Source organism: Lampris incognitus, chromosome 20 (genome assembly GCF_029633865.1).
Source record: "Lampris incognitus isolate fLamInc1 chromosome 20, fLamInc1.hap2, whole genome shotgun sequence".
NCBI classification, from domain to species: Eukaryota; Metazoa; Chordata; class Actinopteri; order Lampriformes; family Lampridae; genus Lampris; species Lampris incognitus.
In genome coordinates, this window is record NC_079230.1 from 6,771,010 (window position 1) to 6,790,750 (window position 19,741).

At 46.6% G+C, this 19,741-nt stretch overlaps 1 protein-coding gene across 1 annotated transcript in view; it reads right to left on the reverse strand.

Annotated features, from left to right (window-relative positions):
* The window catches only part of nrxn2b (neurexin 2b), a 919,866-nt gene that overhangs the window by 499,908 nt on the left and 400,217 nt on the right, over positions 1 to 19,741 (reverse strand). Inside the window, exons 8-11 of the mRNA XM_056300763.1 lie at positions 18,347 to 18,785; positions 16,524 to 16,907; positions 12,419 to 12,622; positions 8,829 to 8,855 (exon numbers count right to left, since the gene is read on the reverse strand). Of these exons, the coding sequence (XP_056156738.1) occupies positions 8,829 to 8,855; positions 12,419 to 12,622; positions 16,524 to 16,907; positions 18,347 to 18,785 (1,054 nt within the window). The remainder of the gene's footprint in view (positions 1 to 8,828; positions 8,856 to 12,418; positions 12,623 to 16,523; positions 16,908 to 18,346; positions 18,786 to 19,741) is intronic.

Here is a 19,741-nt window from a genome sequence, read left to right on the forward strand (position 1 = left end):
CTGAAAAATAGTGTGTGTGGGGGGGGGGGGGTATGTTAAGAGAGCGAACAATAATTTAATATTACAATAAATTAATGATAACATAAATACATGTAACCGTTTTACCCCATTCTGGCAACATAGCATGTCATAAATGTTTAATGGTAGCAGTTGTGAAGTATTCTGCTTCGACTCAACACTAATTACCAACTACTCCTATTTTTTAACATAATCCATAATTAATCTCTAAAGTAAACAACAGTTTTTGAGGTACAGATCAATTTTTCAGTGATTACGACGTGTACTTTGAATGTAAATGAGGTGCCGGAGCTGGTATCTCGAAAGATATTTCCGGACCCTCTACACAGATCCAGCTAAGCCCCAAATATTCCTCACATCCTAGAAACGCCAATGCTCATAAACGCCGCCCACCACCGTCTTGAGTCTTCATCGCTCCTCCCATTCTCTTGCCACTCATGTGACTGTCAGCGCTCGTCTACATCTACCCCCCACCCCCCCGTTTCCATCTATTTCTGTCTTCTCCACCCTTCTCTGCTCCTCTCCTTTGGTTTCTCTCTCGTCAGCGACACGTTTTAAATGTACTTTATCAACACAAAATGTGTCGGGGCTCTCCAAGGTCAGTGCTTATTCACAGCTTTCCGCTGACCTGCCACCTTCCCCGCAGGTCCTCTAACCGGCCTGCCGCCCTCTCCGTTTGTGGGTGCTTGGCAACAACATCCCTCCGGTTCATTTTCTGATGGTTAGACAGGAGACAGTGTTTACCGCAGAGGAAATGCATTTAGTTGATTTTGACTTGTTTCTGGGGGAGGGGGGGGCTTTTAAAAAGGTTGTGGCAACGTGAGGCAATTTCCTTTCACAAAGGAGCGCCCGCTCGGCAGGGAAGTCATTCGATTTTGAAGGAAATGTGCATGACGCTCGAGTTATGGCGGCGTCCAGCAATTACACGTCTCGTTCTGGTGGGCGGCAGGACCTCGTCATTTGGCGTTTGTCTCTGGGCATTAGCTAATGGCCTTGCTCCGTACTTGATGGGGCCCCTGCAGCACCAAATAGGATTCGTCAGAGCTGTGCAGTGTTGTGAAGCACGGTAGACACGTTGCTATGTGGACAGTTAAAAGGTACCACTGTAAAGGGTAATGGCAATACTATGGTTTTCACACGGCAAATATTCACACACGCCTGTACGGTACAAGAACATGCAGATGATACAGCGCATGCACACCTGCACCATCGCATGCCCGAGCAGCTCTCATTCCAGCTCGGGTCGGGAAAGGGTGCTGATGACATATTCCTCAGAAGTTTACCCAGGCTTCCGAGCCCTCCTTCATCAGGTCACTTCCGTTTTAACATTTTAGGAGCATTTTGGTGCATCTCGTGTATCTCACGATACATAAAATAGTCTGAAAATCAAACACGGACGCGTTGAGCGTTCAGATGCTTTGCTGCTCTTCAAAAAAAAAAAGAGTGGATGTAAGCGTGGTAACGTCCTACTTCAGAGCATCTGGCTTGGGGGTAGCTCATAGCCTACGCTGCGTCGGCAGCACGTGACGAAGAAGAAGAGTGAAGACTACACATCGCTGCTGAGCGGTGCAGCGGTACATACATAGTCCCAAAACAATTCATCTGCCTGCTTATTACTCGAGCACACGTGGTTTCCAAGGCTGTTGAGCTGGATGTTCGCTTTACATGAAAACCTATCTGCACAACGAGCAGTTGTCTCTCAGGATACCCGCATCCAGGGCTTTATGTTAACCGCACGCTCCTTTTGTTGTCTCGTTGTATGAAATCTGGCCTGGAGTTTATGGGGAGTAAAGGGAACATTGGATTAAAAAAAAAAAAGATGAAGTCTGTTTGGGCATTAAATTGCCTTAACAAATCAAACCCCTAACTGAGCAGTTGTAACATCAAACTATTCCACGTTCAAACTGCAGGGCACAGCTGAACTCCAGGTAGTGTGGGACGGTGCACACCGAGGCCTACGGCAGTGGCCATCCATCTTTGACATCTTTTTTGGCTGGGATGGAAAGCGATGACTCACGATTACAGCAAGGGGTAAGAAACTCGTTCAGTTTCAATATTGTGAATCATGGGGAACTTACGAGAGCCATCTGCTCGGAGGGAAGTGAGAAAGGAGCAGGCCGGTCGGTAAGAACCCGTTTCAACATAAATTACACCGGCCAAGCATCCATTTGAATCTAAACTGGCCGCGATGGTCAGCAAACACCTGTCCTTCTCTGAGCTCAGGTACTACATCACCGAAGGGAGGTGGTTACAGGTAACTGACCCGGTATGGAGTCCAGCTGTGACGCCGAAAAACGTACAGGGATGAAGAAAGAAAGAAAGCCACTTTATTTTGTCATTGTTTTCTTACAATGAAATGTGCTCTCTGCATTTAACCATCCTGTTGTATAGGAGCAGTGGGCAGCTGCAGCACTCGAGGACCGACTCCAGTCTTCTTTCCATTGCCTTGCTCAGGGGCACAGGCAGGAGTATTAACCCTAACATGCATGTCTGTTTGATGGTAGGAGGAAACCGGAGCTCCCGGAGGAAACCCACACAGACACGGGGAGAACACGCAAAGTGACAATGCGTGGAAACAGAGTGACAACTGAAAACAGCTACATTCATCTACAGAGACAAATATGAAGAGTCTGCCTGGGTGTGTGTGTGTGTGTGTGTGTGTGTGTGTGTGCATGTATGTGTGTGTGTGTGCACATACAAGGTACATGTGTGTGCCTGTATGGGTGTATTGTGCGTTTTTGTGAGTGTCATGGAATTACAAGCATTCTGTTGATATTGTTAACTGTTTGTGTGTAGCTTTTGCTCAACAGTATGACAACAAATATTGACTGATATTAAAAGATTAAGAATTGAAATAAATCGTAAAGAAGTAAAGTAGCTTCCTGAAAACGTGCTGATGACTGAAAGGAGTTGCATGATCTCACCAGACATATGCAGCTTTAAACTGTCAGAGCTCCGTTCGCAAATGAATTATCAGTCTAGCAATGATTCTGGTGATTTTTGAGGGGAAATAAGGCAGTTGTCCAAGAAGTCAGACTAAATTACAAAATTTGTCAGATGGGTGAGAATATTTTTTCTTCAAGAGCAGTCATAAAACAGCCTAACATGACTGACGGGCCCACTACGCCTCAGATCGCACCGCGTGCTTCGCAATATGACCGTTACCCATGTGTACACTGGGATATCGATTCTGAAACATTGTTCAAGCCTATTCCAGATATTATTTCACTTAATATACATTTTATGATTGATTTTGATTTGTTTTTCCACTGTCAGGTGAAGTGCAAGCCGCAGCACCACTGACATTAGGTCGTACAGACAAAGATGACTGTGCTGTTGTGAATGTCTGATGTTATCGTGACCATTGCATAACAGACAACGTAGAGTTGTGATACTCGGTTACCCTTCACCTCTTGCTTTAATGTGTTTTAGTGTGTCACACGTGTGTCTTGGTGCACGCAGCCGTCGCCTGCTGGGATGAGCAGCTGCAGGTAGACAGGCCAAAGGGTGTGACACTAGCAGATGGGGCGTGGGCGCTCCATTTGTCTGCCATATGTCATGCCAAACCTCATCTCATCCAAGTGCTACGGGAAGGCGCCGCAAGCCAAAGAAAGGCCATGTGCCAGACAGATATCATCACCAGGCGCCTCCTGACCTGACCGGGGCTGGGGCCTAGTCCAACTCAACACCATACCCACTGCATTAGCTGGAAGAGTGCGACTACAATCTGTCTTTCTTTCTTTCCTTTTTTTTAATATTTCCTAGAGATTACTGGTATTAATGTTGCTAAATATACCCACCCACTGTTTGTGCTTCCAAATCTGCATACAAGTATGTGCTCGGTTCCAACACAGTGTCAATAAAAATAACACTGTTCCTTAAACGCGATGTCGGGGGAAATGTAGTAATGATGTATGAAAAAACTTTTTTTTTATAGCACAGCAGTCTGATGCTCTCACTTATTTTTCACTTTTGCAAGGGGCTCTCTGGATTTACCAAAGAATATCATCCCAATTAAAAAACCCAAAAAACTAAAAGGGCGTCCGGGTAGCATGGCGGTCTATTCAATTTGCCCACCAAAACGGGGATCGCCAGTTCGAATCCCCGTGTTACCTCCTGGTCGGGCGTCCCTACAGACACAATTGGCCGTGTCTGCGGGTGGGAAGCTGGATGTGGGTATGTGTCCTGGCCGCTGCACTAGCGCCTCATCTGGTCGATCAGGGTGCCTGTTTGGGGGGGGGGGGATAGCATGATCCTCCCACGCGCTACCTCCCCCTGGTGAAATGCCTCACTGTCAGGTGAAAAGAAGCGGCTGGTGACTCCATATGTATGGGAGGAGGCATGTGGTAGTCTGCAGCCCTCCCGGGTCGGCAGAGGGGGGTGGAGCAGCGACCGGGACAGCTCGGAAGAGTGGGGTAATTGGCCGAATACAATTGGGGAGAAAAAGGGAGAGAGAAAAAACAAAAAACGATATGCTCTTCTGTATAGATTAGACAATCCAATAACTGTGAACACAAACAACGCTTTCCCAGAACCAGAAAGAGGAGAAACTCAGATTAAAGCTCTTCATCTGATGAAAAAGTGAGGCTGAGGGTGGCTTGAAAGAGAATGAGTAGGAGGGAGGCTTTGTGGATGCATAATGATCTGTGTTGTACTCTCACGACCTTTACTCTGTTGCGGTATTCTCTGAAAGTAGAGCCGCAGGCCTCGATCCTGTCCTGAGGGATTTTACGTCCACCTATAAAACCACTTCCTAATGGGCTCTGGAGTTGCAGTAGATGTTTTCATTCCCATGTCTCCCTAATGGTCATTACAAACTCTGGCTGATGTTTTAATTGGCATGTAAAGGAGTTAAGCAATCTGGAAACAGACAGGAACATGGATAGTTGGGGTTTATTTTAGTTAAGGAAATGGCTGGCCCCTTCCATGCTGTGATTCTGATTTAATATACGTCCTTGTAAATTGGTTTTATTTCTAATTATATTACAGCCCTACTCCCCACTTGCAGACTTTCTATATTCATCTGTCATCTGGGTTTGGGGAAAACACTATATTTTACGATCACATCATAATTTTTAGTAGTAATATCTGTATTAGTTTCAGTAATATCTGCAATACCAATTACAGATTAATTTATTAGGCTTATTTACATCAGCTGCTTTCATTTTTATAATACTAAATATGCCAAAACAAGAAGGCTGATCAGCCCAAACATTAAAACCGCCTGCCTAATATTGTGTAGGTCCCCCTCGTGCTGCCAAAACAGCGTGGACCCATCGAGGTACGGACTCCACATGACCTCTGACACAAACACATGAACAGCAGATCCTTTAAGTCCTGTAAGTTGGAAGGTGGGGCCTCCAAAGATCAGACTTGCTTTTCCAGCACATCCCACAGATGCTCGATCAGATGAGATCTGGAGAATGTGGAGGCCAAGGCAACACCTTGAACTCTTTGTGATATTCCTCAAACCATTCCTGAACAGTTTTGCAGTGTGACAGAGGACATTATGTTGCTGAAAGAGACCACTGCCATCAGGGAATACCGCTGCCATGAAGGGGTGTACTTGGTCTGCAACGATGTTTAGGTAGGTGGTATGTGTCAAAGTAACATCCACATGAATGCCAGGACCCAAGGTTTCCCAGCAGAACATTGCCTAGAACATCACACTGCCTCCGCCAGCTTGCCTTCTTCGCATAGTGCATCCTGGAGCCATCTCCTCCCCTGGTAAACGACGCACACGCACCCGGCCATCCACATGATGTGAAAGAAAACATGATTCATCAGACCAGGCCAGCCTTCTTCCGCTGCTCCATGGTCCCGTTCTGACACTCAAGTGCCCATTGCAGGGGCTTTCAGCAGTGGACAGGGGTCATCATGGGCACTCTGACCGGTCTGCGGCTAAACGGCAAGCTGTGATGCACTGTGTGTTCTGACACCTGTCTATCATAGCCAGCATGACCTTTTTCAGCAATTTGTGCTTCAGTAGCTCTTCCGTGGCATCAGAGCAGACGGGCTAGCCTTCGCTCCGCACGCGCATCAATCAGCCTTGGGCGCCTATGACCCTGTCACCAGTTGTCCTTCCTTCGACCACTTTTGGTAGGTACTGACAGCTGCATACCGGGAACACCTAACAAGACCTGCCGTTTCGGAGATGCTCTGACCCAGTCGTCTAGCCATCACAAATTGGCCCATGTCAAATTCACTCAGATCCTTACTCTTGCCCATTTTTCCTGCTTCCAACACATCAACTTCAAGAACTGACTGTTCACTTGCTGCCTAACATATCCCACCCCTTGACAGGTGCCATTATAATGAGATAATCAATGTTCTTCACTTACCTGTCAGTAGTTTTAATGTTCTGCCAGATTGGTGTTTAAAGCTTATAGTCCCAAAGTTTTCTTGTGTTAGCGGCCACTGAAACACGAGTGATGGAGTTAACGACGTCGTCCCCACCTGCGTGGAACAGGTCTGAGAGACACTTTGTGTCTTTTTCCTGTTTTTCTTCCTTGAGTTCCAAGCGTTTGTTCGGGCTGTGGAGGACGACGTGGTGTCAGTCCATTAAAAGAATCGTTTGTGTCACGTATCGCTCCTGCACCATATCTGTCCGTCTCCGTCTAAACAAAACTCACAGGCCTACATGCAACACACACTTGATATAGATTTTGATCTTTCCACTGCAGAGTCTAACCAAGCAACCATGCGTGAAGCCACGGCTGATAAAGCATGCCCAGCCAACCAAAAAGCCTTAAAGGTTTAATAAAATGTTCCTTCCACACATGCTGGATGCTTGCTCAGTTAGACAATGAGGGACAATCACTAATAAATATTCCCACACTCTGGCGGCAGACTAACAACAGACAGAGGATCAATACTAATGGTAGATTTGTTTCTACTGTGTTGTGGCTATTGCCCGGGGAACAACTGATAATACTGTAATTTTGAAAACAAAAAGATACACCCCGACTCTGACACACACAAGCACACACACACACACACACACGCGCGCATACAAACCTTAGACTCACCCATTCCTTGTCCAAGTTGGCATAAGGGGAAAGCTATATCACATCAGCAGTGAGATAGTAAAGAGCCCCCTGGTGGTAGAAAATACGCAGACGCTCTTCAAAGCTCTATCCTTCCCTAGTAGGCACACACACAGCGCTGCATCTCGTGTTTTTACTGACATCTAGTGTTCATTCAGGGTCACAGTGGTTGGGGGGAAAAATATCGTTTTTTTCTTTCTTTCCGGAAACCATCAATGGTGTTGATAAAAGTGCTCAACAAATGAGGAGCAGAATATTTAGATAGATGTAGGGGGAAAAACTAACGCATTTCAGTACAAAATTGTTTCGTGCATCACGCACTCATCAGCTGCCAATGTATGTGTGTGTGTGTGTGTGTGTGTGTGTATACATATATATATAAACATACATACACACACAGCAAAAATGAACATAAAAAAAAACGAACATAGTAGTCTCTGAACTCTACTGGAGGGATGAACACCATTCTTCCAATATATTATATTACATATTCCCTCATTTGGTGTTTTGATGATGGTGGTGGAGAGCGCTGTCTAACGCGTCAGTAAGAAATCTCTCATAGGTGTTCAACTGGGTTGAGCTCTGGAGGCTGTGAAGGCCATAGCATGTGATTTAGAATCAGAATCAGAACCATGTTCATCCTCATCAAACCATCCAGTGACCCCTCGTGCCCTGTGGACGGGGGCACTGTCATCCTGGAAGAGACCACTCCCATCAGGATAGAGATGCTGTACTACAAATCATATCATATATATATATATATATATATATATATTATATGTATATGCACCTTTATCCTGTGATGAAAACTATGTTACTCTCATGTCTCATGGAAGCTTCCAAAGTCTTTGGATTGCAAACCATCTAATTTTGATAGTAATTTAGTCAGAAGCTGTTAAAATAGAGTGAAGCGCGCACACACACACACACACACACACACACACACACACACGTGCGCACACATGAATACAGAGGGCAAACAGCAGGTTTTCTCCACTTCCTGTCACTTGGGCTGGCAGCACTTACCTGCAGTCATACTACTGTCAGTGGCCATGACAGAAATAATAGTCAGCATGGGTCTGAAAAGCAAGCACACACCAGGCGGTGCCGTCTCTAACTGGATAAGCAATTAGATTTCTGGGGTCTGAACCGGGCCTCGAAAAGCAACCAAGCAACACCTGCGTATGCAGACCGGTTGTTGCCGAGTCTTAAAAGTCTTAACGGAAATAGAAAACACTTGCAAAGGAGTGCCAAGTCACTCTTTCTCCAAATGTGTTTGTGGAGAAAGTCGACGGAACACTGAACAGAGTGATGAAATAATCCCAGGGAAAGACAGCAACAGACGAAAGCGTGGAGGAACATGGGATGAAAAATCGCAGTTATGTAGATGAACCATCGATAAAATCTGTGACAGATGGGTTGTTTTGAGAAAAAATTAAAAGAAGATGTATTAAAAAGACATTCTGGAATGGAGGATAATGAAATGTACGACAACCATTAAAAGAGGTGGGAGGATAGCCAAACAGAAAGGGGGAGAGAGACACTAATGAAAGATTGCGATGGTTGAAAACGTAAGTAAAAACCTTTCCGGATGCTTATTAGAGGGCAAAAGAAGGCATGTGAAGAAGAAAACATGGAAAGGCGATGAAAACTGTCAATCACACGGTCAGAGGGGGGCCATGGAGACGCTCTGTACAGAATCACGTTGAGACAGACAGATAAACGTTTGTTTTTTTAGTCAAAGAAATGCTTAGAACCACTTACTGAGGTTACAGTCTATCCTGATACAATCTGGTGGGAGAGAGAGTGAAAATGGTGAGATCAAAAGTAAAAGAAAGGGACAGAAAGAGAGAGAGAAAGAGAGAGGAAAAAAGAAGAAAGATAACATTTTACATCCTTCAAGGTACATTCTGCAGACAAGCATTGCTCTGGGGCCACCATCCGGGGACAGGCTACGAGTCAGGATCACCCTTTTCTCTAAATCAGCACCCCACCCCTCCATCCCACCCCTCTCCCCGGTAAACCCGGTGCTAAAGCGCAGCAGAAGGCAAGTCAGTGAAACTCAGATCACTCCTGCGTGACGGAGCACAGTGTAACGTCCACGCGGGGGCGACGACAGTGACTCCATCAGTAATCTATACAGTCCTGCATCAATGCTGCATCCGTGTGCCGTTATGCCAGTTGCACCTATAATTATCCAAGAAGCAATTATCTTGTCATGGATTCTCGTCAAAATTAGACAGCGTCAGTGTTGTTTTGGACAGAATAAGTGTCTGAAGCAGTTTAACAATAAAAAAACCCTATACAAAGCTATCCCTCTTTCTTCGACACCATCACTTGTACAGTTGCCCTTAATTTAACCTCTTTCCATTTTCAGTCTAAGATGCACTTGCCCTCTGCAGCACTTTTGCCCACGAGAAACCCCGCAGCGTAAAAGACAAGAAAGGGTGATCTGCACATCCCAGCCGCCTAGTGCACACAAGACATGGAATAAAGCCGGTCTGATTCCCGTTTACAACTACTGCCGCCACGCTGGGCAGACCATAAGTGGCATTATCGACATTGGCTGAAATCTGGAGGCTCTTGCAGGTGTATTGTTGTTCTGCCCTCCAGTGGCTACACGCTGCATGTGCATGTGGCTGTCAGACTGGGGTGTGAACTCGAGCTGTCAACCGCTACAGAATAGTGGACACAAACAGCCAGGGACCGGCCGGCAGGGGGGGGGGGGGGGCAACACGCCTACACATATACAATCCAATAGACTGTAAGGCAACAAATAGAGCCCGAGCAGTGACGTTTACCTGGGAGATGGAAAGCTGTCCCGAGCTCAAGTGAGTGTAAGTCTGGAAACATGTCTGTAAAAGCAGTGTCAGTATATGAAAATGTAAAAACCCGTGGAAATACTTGATAAAATGGACCGACTATATCAACAAATGTCGTCGTCTTTTGGCGGCCAGAGAGGTGACTTGGTAATCTTACTAACCGCTAATCAAACAGGTAATCATCATTACAAAACACCATTAAGGGTGAATCAGTCCAATGATATCCATCTGACGGATTAATTAACAGGGTTTTAATTAACTTAATGAGGATTAGGGCTGTGACAGAAAGCCTTAACAGATGCAGACTCCCCACTGATTCTGAATGAATTAAATCCTCGCAAACGGGCCATGAATGCAAAACTGATTTAAGTATGACAGTATGAAGCACAAATGTGTAATGTGTGATGTGATTTTTTTTTTTATAGGTTTCATTTAAAATGAAGCGATGTGTTTGCATTTAGCCTCCTGAGCTAAAACTAGACGTGTCTCACTGGTATCTATATTAGTGTGTGTGTGTGTGTGTGTGTGTGTGTGTGTGTGTGTGTGTGTGTGTGTGTGTGTGTGTGCAGCTTAGGGACAACAGTGGCTGTGAGCCGGTCTCTCTGACTGTTTGATCCGAGGGCCGCAGACATACAGGCCATTGAAGGTTGAAAAGTTCCATCATCTGAGTCTTGTCCAGGCGGGGTGAGACAGACAGACAGACAGACAGACAGACAGACAGATAGATAGATAGATAGAAGAGAAATGCAAAAGGGTTGTGGGGATGGCCACCTTCTGCCCTTCCCTCCTGTTCTCCAGTAACATTAACAATAATAATAATAATAGTAATAATGATGATGCACTTTATTTGTATAGCACTTTTCTAAACAGGGTTACAAAGTGCTTCACAGAAGAGGATAAAACAGCTAGCAGGAAGTCTTCCTTCAGTAGACACACCAGACTATACAGAGAATTTGGTATGATAAAAAAATAATCACTTCTATGCACCCTATCCATTGCTTTTGTGCACTGCCTGTTGACACCTATGTCCTATTGGACTTGAACCTAGTTTTTTTTGGCACTTATTTGGGCTGTTGTCTCCTGACTAGATCCTTGCTTGTGTTGTATCAACTCTCAGATGTGTGTCGCTTTGGGTCAAAGTGTCTGCTAAATGAAATTCTAACATTGTTAGGCTCACCCCTTCCAGCCAGGATCATTAATCATCATCGCTGCAAACGATTCATTACATCACAATCAACTCAGCCATTAGTTCAATAGAAGGATTAGCATTCTCATCTCTAGTCTGGAGTGGAGGATTTATCCATCTACAAATCCCTCACTCTGGGTTCCCCCGTCTCACTTTAACAAAATCCTCTCATCCTTAAGGACTAACAACTAAACGAAAAAATTATCTATCTAATGAGACAAACTGTGCATCTAGCTCCCTTCTCTCTCTCTATCGTAATGCCAGCGGCACCACACAAAATGAGAGCCAGGAGGAGGGAGGAGAGCCAGGAGGTGGGAGCAAGGGAGGAGAGCAGAAGGAGGGAGGAATGGAGGGAGGAGGAAGAGGGAGGGATGGAGGCAAGAGAGTAGGAGGGCGGGAAGGAGGGAGGAGAGCAGGAGGAGGGAGGAGAGCAGGAAGAGGAAAGGAAGGAGGGAGGGATGGAGGGAGGAGGCAAGAGAGCAGGAGGAGGGAGGGGAGGAGAGCAGGAGGGAGGGAGGGATGAAGACAAGAGAGCAGGAGGAGGGAGGGAAGGAGAGAGGAGAGCAGGAGGAAGGGAGGGATAGAGGCAAAGGAGTAGGAGGAGGGAGGGAAGGAGGGAGGAGAGCAAGAAGAGGAAGCGAAGGAGGAGAGCAGAAGGAGGGAGGACTGGAGGGACAGGAGCAGGTCCACCCGTGGGCTGCAGAGAGTTCACTGGACAAGACTCAGAGGCGGCTGGAGAAGTGCTAGAGATGGAGCTTTCTGACCAGAGGATGAGGAGCCGCCATAGGGCAGTATGAAGAGCGGAGATGGTTTATGGATCTTAAGAGGTTCAGGGACGGGGAACATGGACCACTACGTGTGGCCAGGACTTCTTCTAAAACGGCCAAAGAAAAGGTTAGCGGGAACTGGGGGGGGGGGGTCCCTAAAAAGACCAAAAGTGAAATTATCAGTGGATGCCTTCACATTTAGGTTTTTACTTGATCCTTTTTTGTTGTGTTTGTGCATCGTTAGCATTCCTCATCGGAACCTATGAGCAGTCAGAGCCACAAGCTAGGCTGTTAGCTTACCGCTAACCATAGCACTGAGTGAAATAAAGAATGCTAACAACTTTAAGATGTTAACAATCTTAAGACGCAGCAGGAAACATGCTGAAGCTTTCATCCTGTCATCGGACAGCAACAATGCGGAACGTAACTCCAAATGTCAAGGCATCTGTTTAAGTTAAGGGGTAGACTTTAAATACAAAAAACAAAACAAAAACAAACCAAGAAAAGTTAACAAAAGATAGCATTAAGGAGAGGAAAGGTAAAGAAGGGAGGGCATCCACGGTGATCTCGGCGGCCTACCCAGGTTGACGGTGAGTTTGACGCGGCCCCCGTCCAGCTCCAGCCGCAGGGTGTCTGCAGACTCCTTGGAGGTGGTGGCCATGAGAAGGCCGTAGGCCCGCTGAGACATGAAGCGCAGCGCCACGTCCTCGGCCTCCGTGTGCATGGTGATCGGCATGATGATCTTCAGGTACATGCTGCCGTCGTAGCTCAGCACCGTCGCCTCTGAAATGGGGGGAGGAGTAGACGATAAGAAGGGAATGAGGCACCAAAATTATAGACTTGGACAGTGATAACCTTCTTTTCTTTTTACATATTCATTTCAATCCTCATATCTGCTTAATGAGCTTTTTAGAGGGTGCCCAAACATTGACTCATGCTTAAAATGTATGAATAACATTATTTGCAAGTCTGATACACACGTATGAATAACAAAGAAGGGATTTTATTTTAAATTTACATTCTGTAAAAAGGGTCAACTGTCCAAAGTAACGGGGAGTGCAGAAGAGAGGTGAAGAAGAGTGTGCAGGCAGGGTGGAGTGGGTGGAGAAGAGTGTCAGGAGTGATTTGTGACAGAAGGGTACCAGCAAGAGTTAAAGGCAAGGTTTACAAGATGGTTGTGAGACCAGCTATGTAGTATGGTTTGGAGAGAGTGGCACTTATGAAAAGACAAGAGGTGGAGCTGGAGGTGGCAGAGTTGAAGATGATAAGATTTTCATTGGGAGTGACGAAGAAGGACAGGATTAGGAATGAGTATATTAGAGGGACAGCTCAGGTTGGACGGTTTGGAGACAAAGCAAGAGGGGCAAGATTGAGATGGTTTGGACATGTGTGGAGGAGAGATGCTGGGTATACTGGGAGAAGGATGCTGAATATGGAGCTGCCAGGGAAGAGGAAAAGAGGAAGGCCAAAGAGGAGGTTTATGGATGTGGTGAGGGAGGACATGCAGGAGGCTGGTGTGACAGAGGAAGATGCAGAGGACAGGAAGAGATAGAAACGGATGATCCGCTGGGGCGACCCCTAACGGCAGCAGCCAAAAGTAGTAGTGTTAGCAGTAGTAGTAGTAGTAGACATTCCATAAAAAGAAAAAAATATTGGTGGGACATCAAATCAGAATCTGAATCTACACCCATGAAAGGAAAAGGGGGATAAAGATTGGATAGGATGGAGCACGTGTGCAAACCAGTAAAAAGAATAACAGATAAACTGCAGAAAAAGATGAAGAAATAATGCACTAATACACACACACACACACACACACACACACACACACACACACACACGGGTGAGGCTGATATACAAGAGATACACATGTTGAGCAAAGGTCAAATCTAAATCATCCACAACAAGTGAGTTCAACCTAATAATGCAAATGGTCTGAATATATTTAGATCAGAACACAAAAAGATAAATGAAGATAAACAAGTAATAAAAAAACTACACAAATATTGTGACTTTCAGTTTGAGAGTCACAACCTTGGCACAGGTGCATCCTGCGTGTCAGTGAGCGCTGCCTGGGTTTCCTTTTCCTCTGCAGAGGGGTTGGTCGTGTGACCACGGACTAACATGAGTCACCGGGACAGAGTACTCTCAGCACAAATGGTCAGAACACAAATACAAAATCCATAAAAAACAGCTTTGTTGTGGGTATCCAAAAATAAGACACTCTTGGGGTGGAAAAGTACCTCTGTGACACCATGTGAAGGGAAAACCCTCAGAAATTGTCAGCTTTTGATAACAGGTTTGGTTAATGTTTCGTGGGAAGGGGGAAATCAATCGGCTTGTGGGGTGACATCTGTGTTGTGATCTCATTTACAGCTTCACAGACGTCCTTATCAGGTCATTAACGTTGACATATTCACTGATTCTTGCAGCATATTGATCAGTACGGCGCCATCAAAGAGAAATACGGTACGACAAGATGAACAAGGCTTCCACACCCCTGCAGTATTTAAAAACCCCACTAGATGGCAGGAGAGTCTCATGGAAGCCGCCCATCTCATCTCATCTGCTCACCAAAGCATGATTTAATGCAGCCAATATTGGCACGAACAAAAACACACGTGCCTTTGTGTTTCCTTCTCCTCCATAAAGTCCTCGTGTCAATTTGACTTTCCACTCGTAACCCTGCTCTGTCTCAAACTCCTGACCTGCCATGTTGCTTTCACTCTCACAGACACGTTTTGGCTTCTTCTTCTTCTTCTTTTTTTTTTGGGGGGGGGGGTCTTGCAAAGGGCGTACAAAAAAATCAATGCACCCCGATCTAATTGGGATGGATCAGACATACGCGCATCAACCCACCCTGTCATGACGTCTGAGCCACCTGGGTCTGCGTGACTGGCACAGATGGCGACGGCAAGCACGGCTGCTCTGCCACGCTGCTGCTACTCCGTCTCCAGCCTTTCGCTTGGTTCTGCCCAGCTCTATCCCCACCCTCATCCCCCACCCACCAAAACGACGGGCCCAAATGCCTCCCGGCGTAAGAGTGGCAGTCGCTTTGCACACGGCTCCCCGAAGAGCTCGTCCGATGATTAGCCAGCAGCTGACTGCCTGTGTAGAACACAGTGCCCCATGTTGCACTGCGTCGCTCTCTTCTGAAGTATCTGTCGGTTTCCAGTAAAGCCTTTGGATCCTCTTTTAGCTGTTGGATAGTGTGCTCAGATCTTTTCAGATGAGAATCACCTCATAACCCTCACAAATACACACTCAGTTTTACATTCAGCTGTACCATCTGCATAAATTCGGTTCCCAACATTTTTAGGCAACGCACCCCCATTCTACATCCCGACCAGGCTGATGCACCCCCATTCCCCCACACCTTTAAAAAAAAAAAAAAAACAAACAAAAAAACAACAACAAACACACACATACAACATAGCCTATTTATAGCCTATCAAGGTGGCGTAGCAGTCTATTCTGTTGCCTACCAACAGGGGGATTGGTATGGGTCCTGGTCGCTGCATTAGTGCCTCCTCTGGTCAGTTGGGGCGCCTGTTCGGGGGTAGGGGGAACTAGGGGGAATAGCGCAATCCTCCCACACGCTACGCCCCCCTGGTGAAACGCCTCATTGTCAGGTGAAAAGAAGTGGCTGGCAACTCCACATGTATCGGAGGAGGCATGTGGTAGTCTGCAGCTCTCCCCGGATCGGCAGAGGGGGTTGGGCAGCAACCGGGACAGCTTGAAGGAGTGGGATAATTGCCCAGATACAATTGGGGAGGAAAAAGGGAGAAAAAAATTCACGCACAAATAATCAGAACACACGTAACGAAATATTCAAGAGATTGCAACAATGTGCTCGCACATTCATTTGAAAGTGAAACTCCTCTGCAACAAAGTTTCAGTATGGATGAAGGCAGGACACGTGGCCAGGCCCATCATGAGAGAATATGCTGACATATTTTCAGCTGCATTAAAGAAAAATTGCATCATGTTTAAATGACAACTAAGCATGCATAACGTCGTGTACACTATAGATCAGTGTTCGCAACTCCTCCAAATATGTCTGGGTGCATCTCAAATAATGCTGCGGTAAGACTGTTCATGTTTTGTTTTGTTTTTATTTAACTTTGTAACCCTCATTGGTAAAATGTATTTTTTCCTGCACCCTTACCACTATTCTCGCTTAGCCTCTCCCTTGTATTCTCTCACTTTGTAATGTATTGCTAATAGGGGTTCATTTGAGGTAGGATTTCACAGAAACACCGTTGACGGAGATGCAAGACGTTCTATGTCACATTTACACATGTTCATTCAAACAAATTAATATTTCCATCCTAGTTTTGAAGCATTCATGTGTCAGCTTGCTTTTCTGGCTTGTTGGTGTTAGCTAAAAACATGATTTAAACTAACTTCAGCTCCGTTGAAATTGAAATTGTGCAGTAAATACTAGATCTACTTCCAAATACAAACCTAAGACCACGATCCTGTATCGTTCTGTTCACAATAAAGCGACACAACGGTTATGCTTTACATGTACGACACTATGTGCCCTTGTTTTTAACGGATGCACTCAGCACGATCATGTTGTGGCACACTGATAAGATTTTGTACACAAATCGTTCTTTTGATGAAACCCATAAATATCCAACACCCTCTACAACCCCTGGCCCTGTTCCGCTCTCCTCACCTATCTCGCAGTTTCCACCCAGGAAGCCGGTGCCGATGCAGTCGCAGATGTAGCGGTTCCAGCCCTCTTTGCACAGGCCGCCGTTCCCGCAGGGGGCGCTGCTGCACCTCTTTTGCAGCTCACGGGTGCAGAAGCTGCTGACACCTGGCGCGCTCTGGATCTCGGCCAGTCGGCGCACATCACGGCTCTTGCCGTCGATGAAGAGGTCCCGAACGCAGCCCACATAGCCGTAGTTCAGCAGGGCGGTCCACACCTCTGGCGGCAGGACGAGGTCGGACTTAGTCTCGGGAAGCCCGCCCAGGTACATGTCACTGTCTAGGTCCAGGATCTCACTGCCCTCCGGCGAGCTGAAGGGCAGGCTGCGGCTGTTGACCGAGATGGAGCCTGACAGACAGACAGACGGGCAGACAGACAGAAATTAAGTGCAGAGGAGACCAGAGAGAAAAGACAGTGTTAGATAGGGATTGATGTCTGTTTCTTCATAAGTGAATAAATGTTTCTGTGAGGTCATGTTAAAGGATTGTGAGGGTAAGTGAGAACGTGACTGAGTTAGGAGATGAGTAGGTGAGTGAGTGAGTGAGTGATTGGGCGAGTGAGTGAGAGGGAATGAGTGGTGAGTGGGTAACTGAGTGAATGAGTGAGAGAATGAGTGAGTGACTGAATGAGTGAGCGAATGAGAGATTGAGTTAGCGGATGAGTGGGTGAGCGAATGATTGGATGAGTGAGTGAGCGAAAGAGTGAGTGAGTGAAAGAATCAATGAGTGAGTTAATGAGTGAGAGTGAGTGAATGAGTGAGACAATGAGTGAATGAGTGAGAGAATGAGTGAGTCAGTTAGCGGATGAGTAGGTGAGTGAGTGAGTGGGCGAGTGAGTGAGTGAGAGTGACCGAATGAGACAATAAGTGAGTGAATGAGTGAGTGAGTGAGTGAGAGATAAATTAGTGAGTGAGAGAATGAGTGAGTGAATGAGTGAGTGCGTGAGAGAATAAGTGAGTGAATGTGTGAGAACGAGTGTAAGTGAGTTAGAGAGAATGAGTGAGTGTAGTTAGTGGATTGAAAAGCACCCACACGAGAGACAGACAGACAAACAAACGGAGCTTGGATGACAGGAGAGACAGACAGTCTAATGTGTGCGTAATAGGCTAAATGGAGGAGAAGGGAAGCAGAATGCAGCAGGGAGTGGGTGAGACAAAAGGCCCTCTGTCGTTCTGTGATTAACGACTCCGTCTTAATTTTCTATTAAAAGCCAATTACAATGGGGGCAGCAATGAAATTGCTCTCTCTCTCACACACACACAAGGGTGCATTCACCCCCCCCCCCTTATAGGATGCCATTAGGAGGAGATATGATATGCAAGGTGCTTTCCCACTTACAGATTAGTCATCAGACCGTACTCTCAGGCGTGCACACTCACAATGGGAAAAAAACTCACACTTGTGTTTGTGCCCACATGACCACACAAACGTAAGGCACAAATAACCATAAGCACAAGGCGTACACACAGAACACCACACCGAGGTCAAGTAGCATTAACAACTGCTACTTAACGTTGCTTTTTTTACCCTGCTTAGAGCACCAGACAGGTGGTGTCTTGACACATAGGACAACACAAGGTTACACAGTGATGATGGTGATTGTATGATGAAATAACTACAGCAGCGATAGTGACTGACGAGTAATCCGAATCAGAACTGCCCGGATTCAACGGAACCAAACAAGCTAGTGTCCAAAGTAGGCTGAAACTGACACAACATTTTGACAGAGTAACCTCGGCATTGTTGGATCAAAATACAAAAAGGTTCGGGGTGTTCTCTGGTCCTCACCTTTCCTCCCTTCCCTCTGGAAGTCCACGTGGCACCACTCCCCGTCATTGACCTTCTTGTTACTGGTCTTCAGTTTGGTCTTGCCAGAGCCCATGTCGATCAGCAGGTACAGGTACCCGTCCAGCAGCTCCATGGCAAAGTAGTCGGTCTTCAGCTCCCTGCCGGGCCGCTGCTCTTTGGGACCTTGAGGTCGCCCGTGGCTGAACAGCAGCAGGCCACTGTGCTCGGTGGTGCGGAAGTCGAAGGAGATGGAGCCTGTCTTTTTGGTGTTCCACTTGGGCAAGGAGATGTAGGACTCCGGGGTCTCGAAGGTGACCGGGTCCAGGGCGGCCACGTCCTCGCAGCGGAACACCAGATCTCCGTTCAGGGTGATCTTCGGGTCGCGCTCGATGGCCAGCCGCGACAACTCCAGCTTGAAGTCGTTGTTTTTGTACACCACCTGGAGAAGGTAGAAGGACATGGTCGAGATGTGTAAAGTCAAAATGGTGCAGATGTCGACTTACTGTTGGCATTTTGGGTGAGACAAATACTAGTGTACAGTCCTTTTGTGCATGTAAAATATGTTTGCATGAATTTAGAGACTGATGTTGGGCATGTGCATTTGTGTGTGTACGTGTGTGCATGATTACGTGTGTGTATGCACGCCTGAATTCGCTGGTTTTACAACTAGCCCGCTAAGCACCGGGTATTATATAGAATTTGTATATTCTATACTACATACAACTATACGTATCCAAGTTGTGCTTTCAGCTCAGGGCCGAGAGCAATGTTCTCTACATCTGAACATATTTAGCACTCCCCCATAGTGGACTCCTCCATAGTAGACTCCCCCATAGTGCCTCTGTTACTGTGTGTGTGTAATTGTTCTTGCAACCATGTGGTTTCGTAAGCTAACTAAGTGCACACAGCCTATCATTGCCTTTTTATTCATTTATTTATTTGGGGGGGGGGTTCCCCTTTTTCTCCCCAATTGTACCCGTCCAATTACTCCACTCTTCTGAGCCGTCCCGGTCGCTGCTCCACCCCCTCTGCTGACCCGGGGAGGGCTGCAGACTACCGCATGCCTCCTCTATACATGTGGTGTCACCAGCCGCTTCTTTTCACCTGATAATGAGGAGTTTCACCAGGGGGATGTAGCGCGTGAGAGGATCACGCTATTCCCCCCACGCCCCCCCCCCAAACAGGCACCCTGCCCGACCAGATGAGGCGCTAGTGCAGCGGCCAGGACACATACCCACATCCGGCTCCCCACCCACAGACACGGCCAATTGTGTCTGTAGGGACGCCCGACCACGCCAGAGGTAACACTGGGATTCGAACTGGGGATCCCCATGTTGGTAGGCAACAGAATAGAATGCCACCGGGATGCCCATGATTGTTTTTCTTGTCTTATAA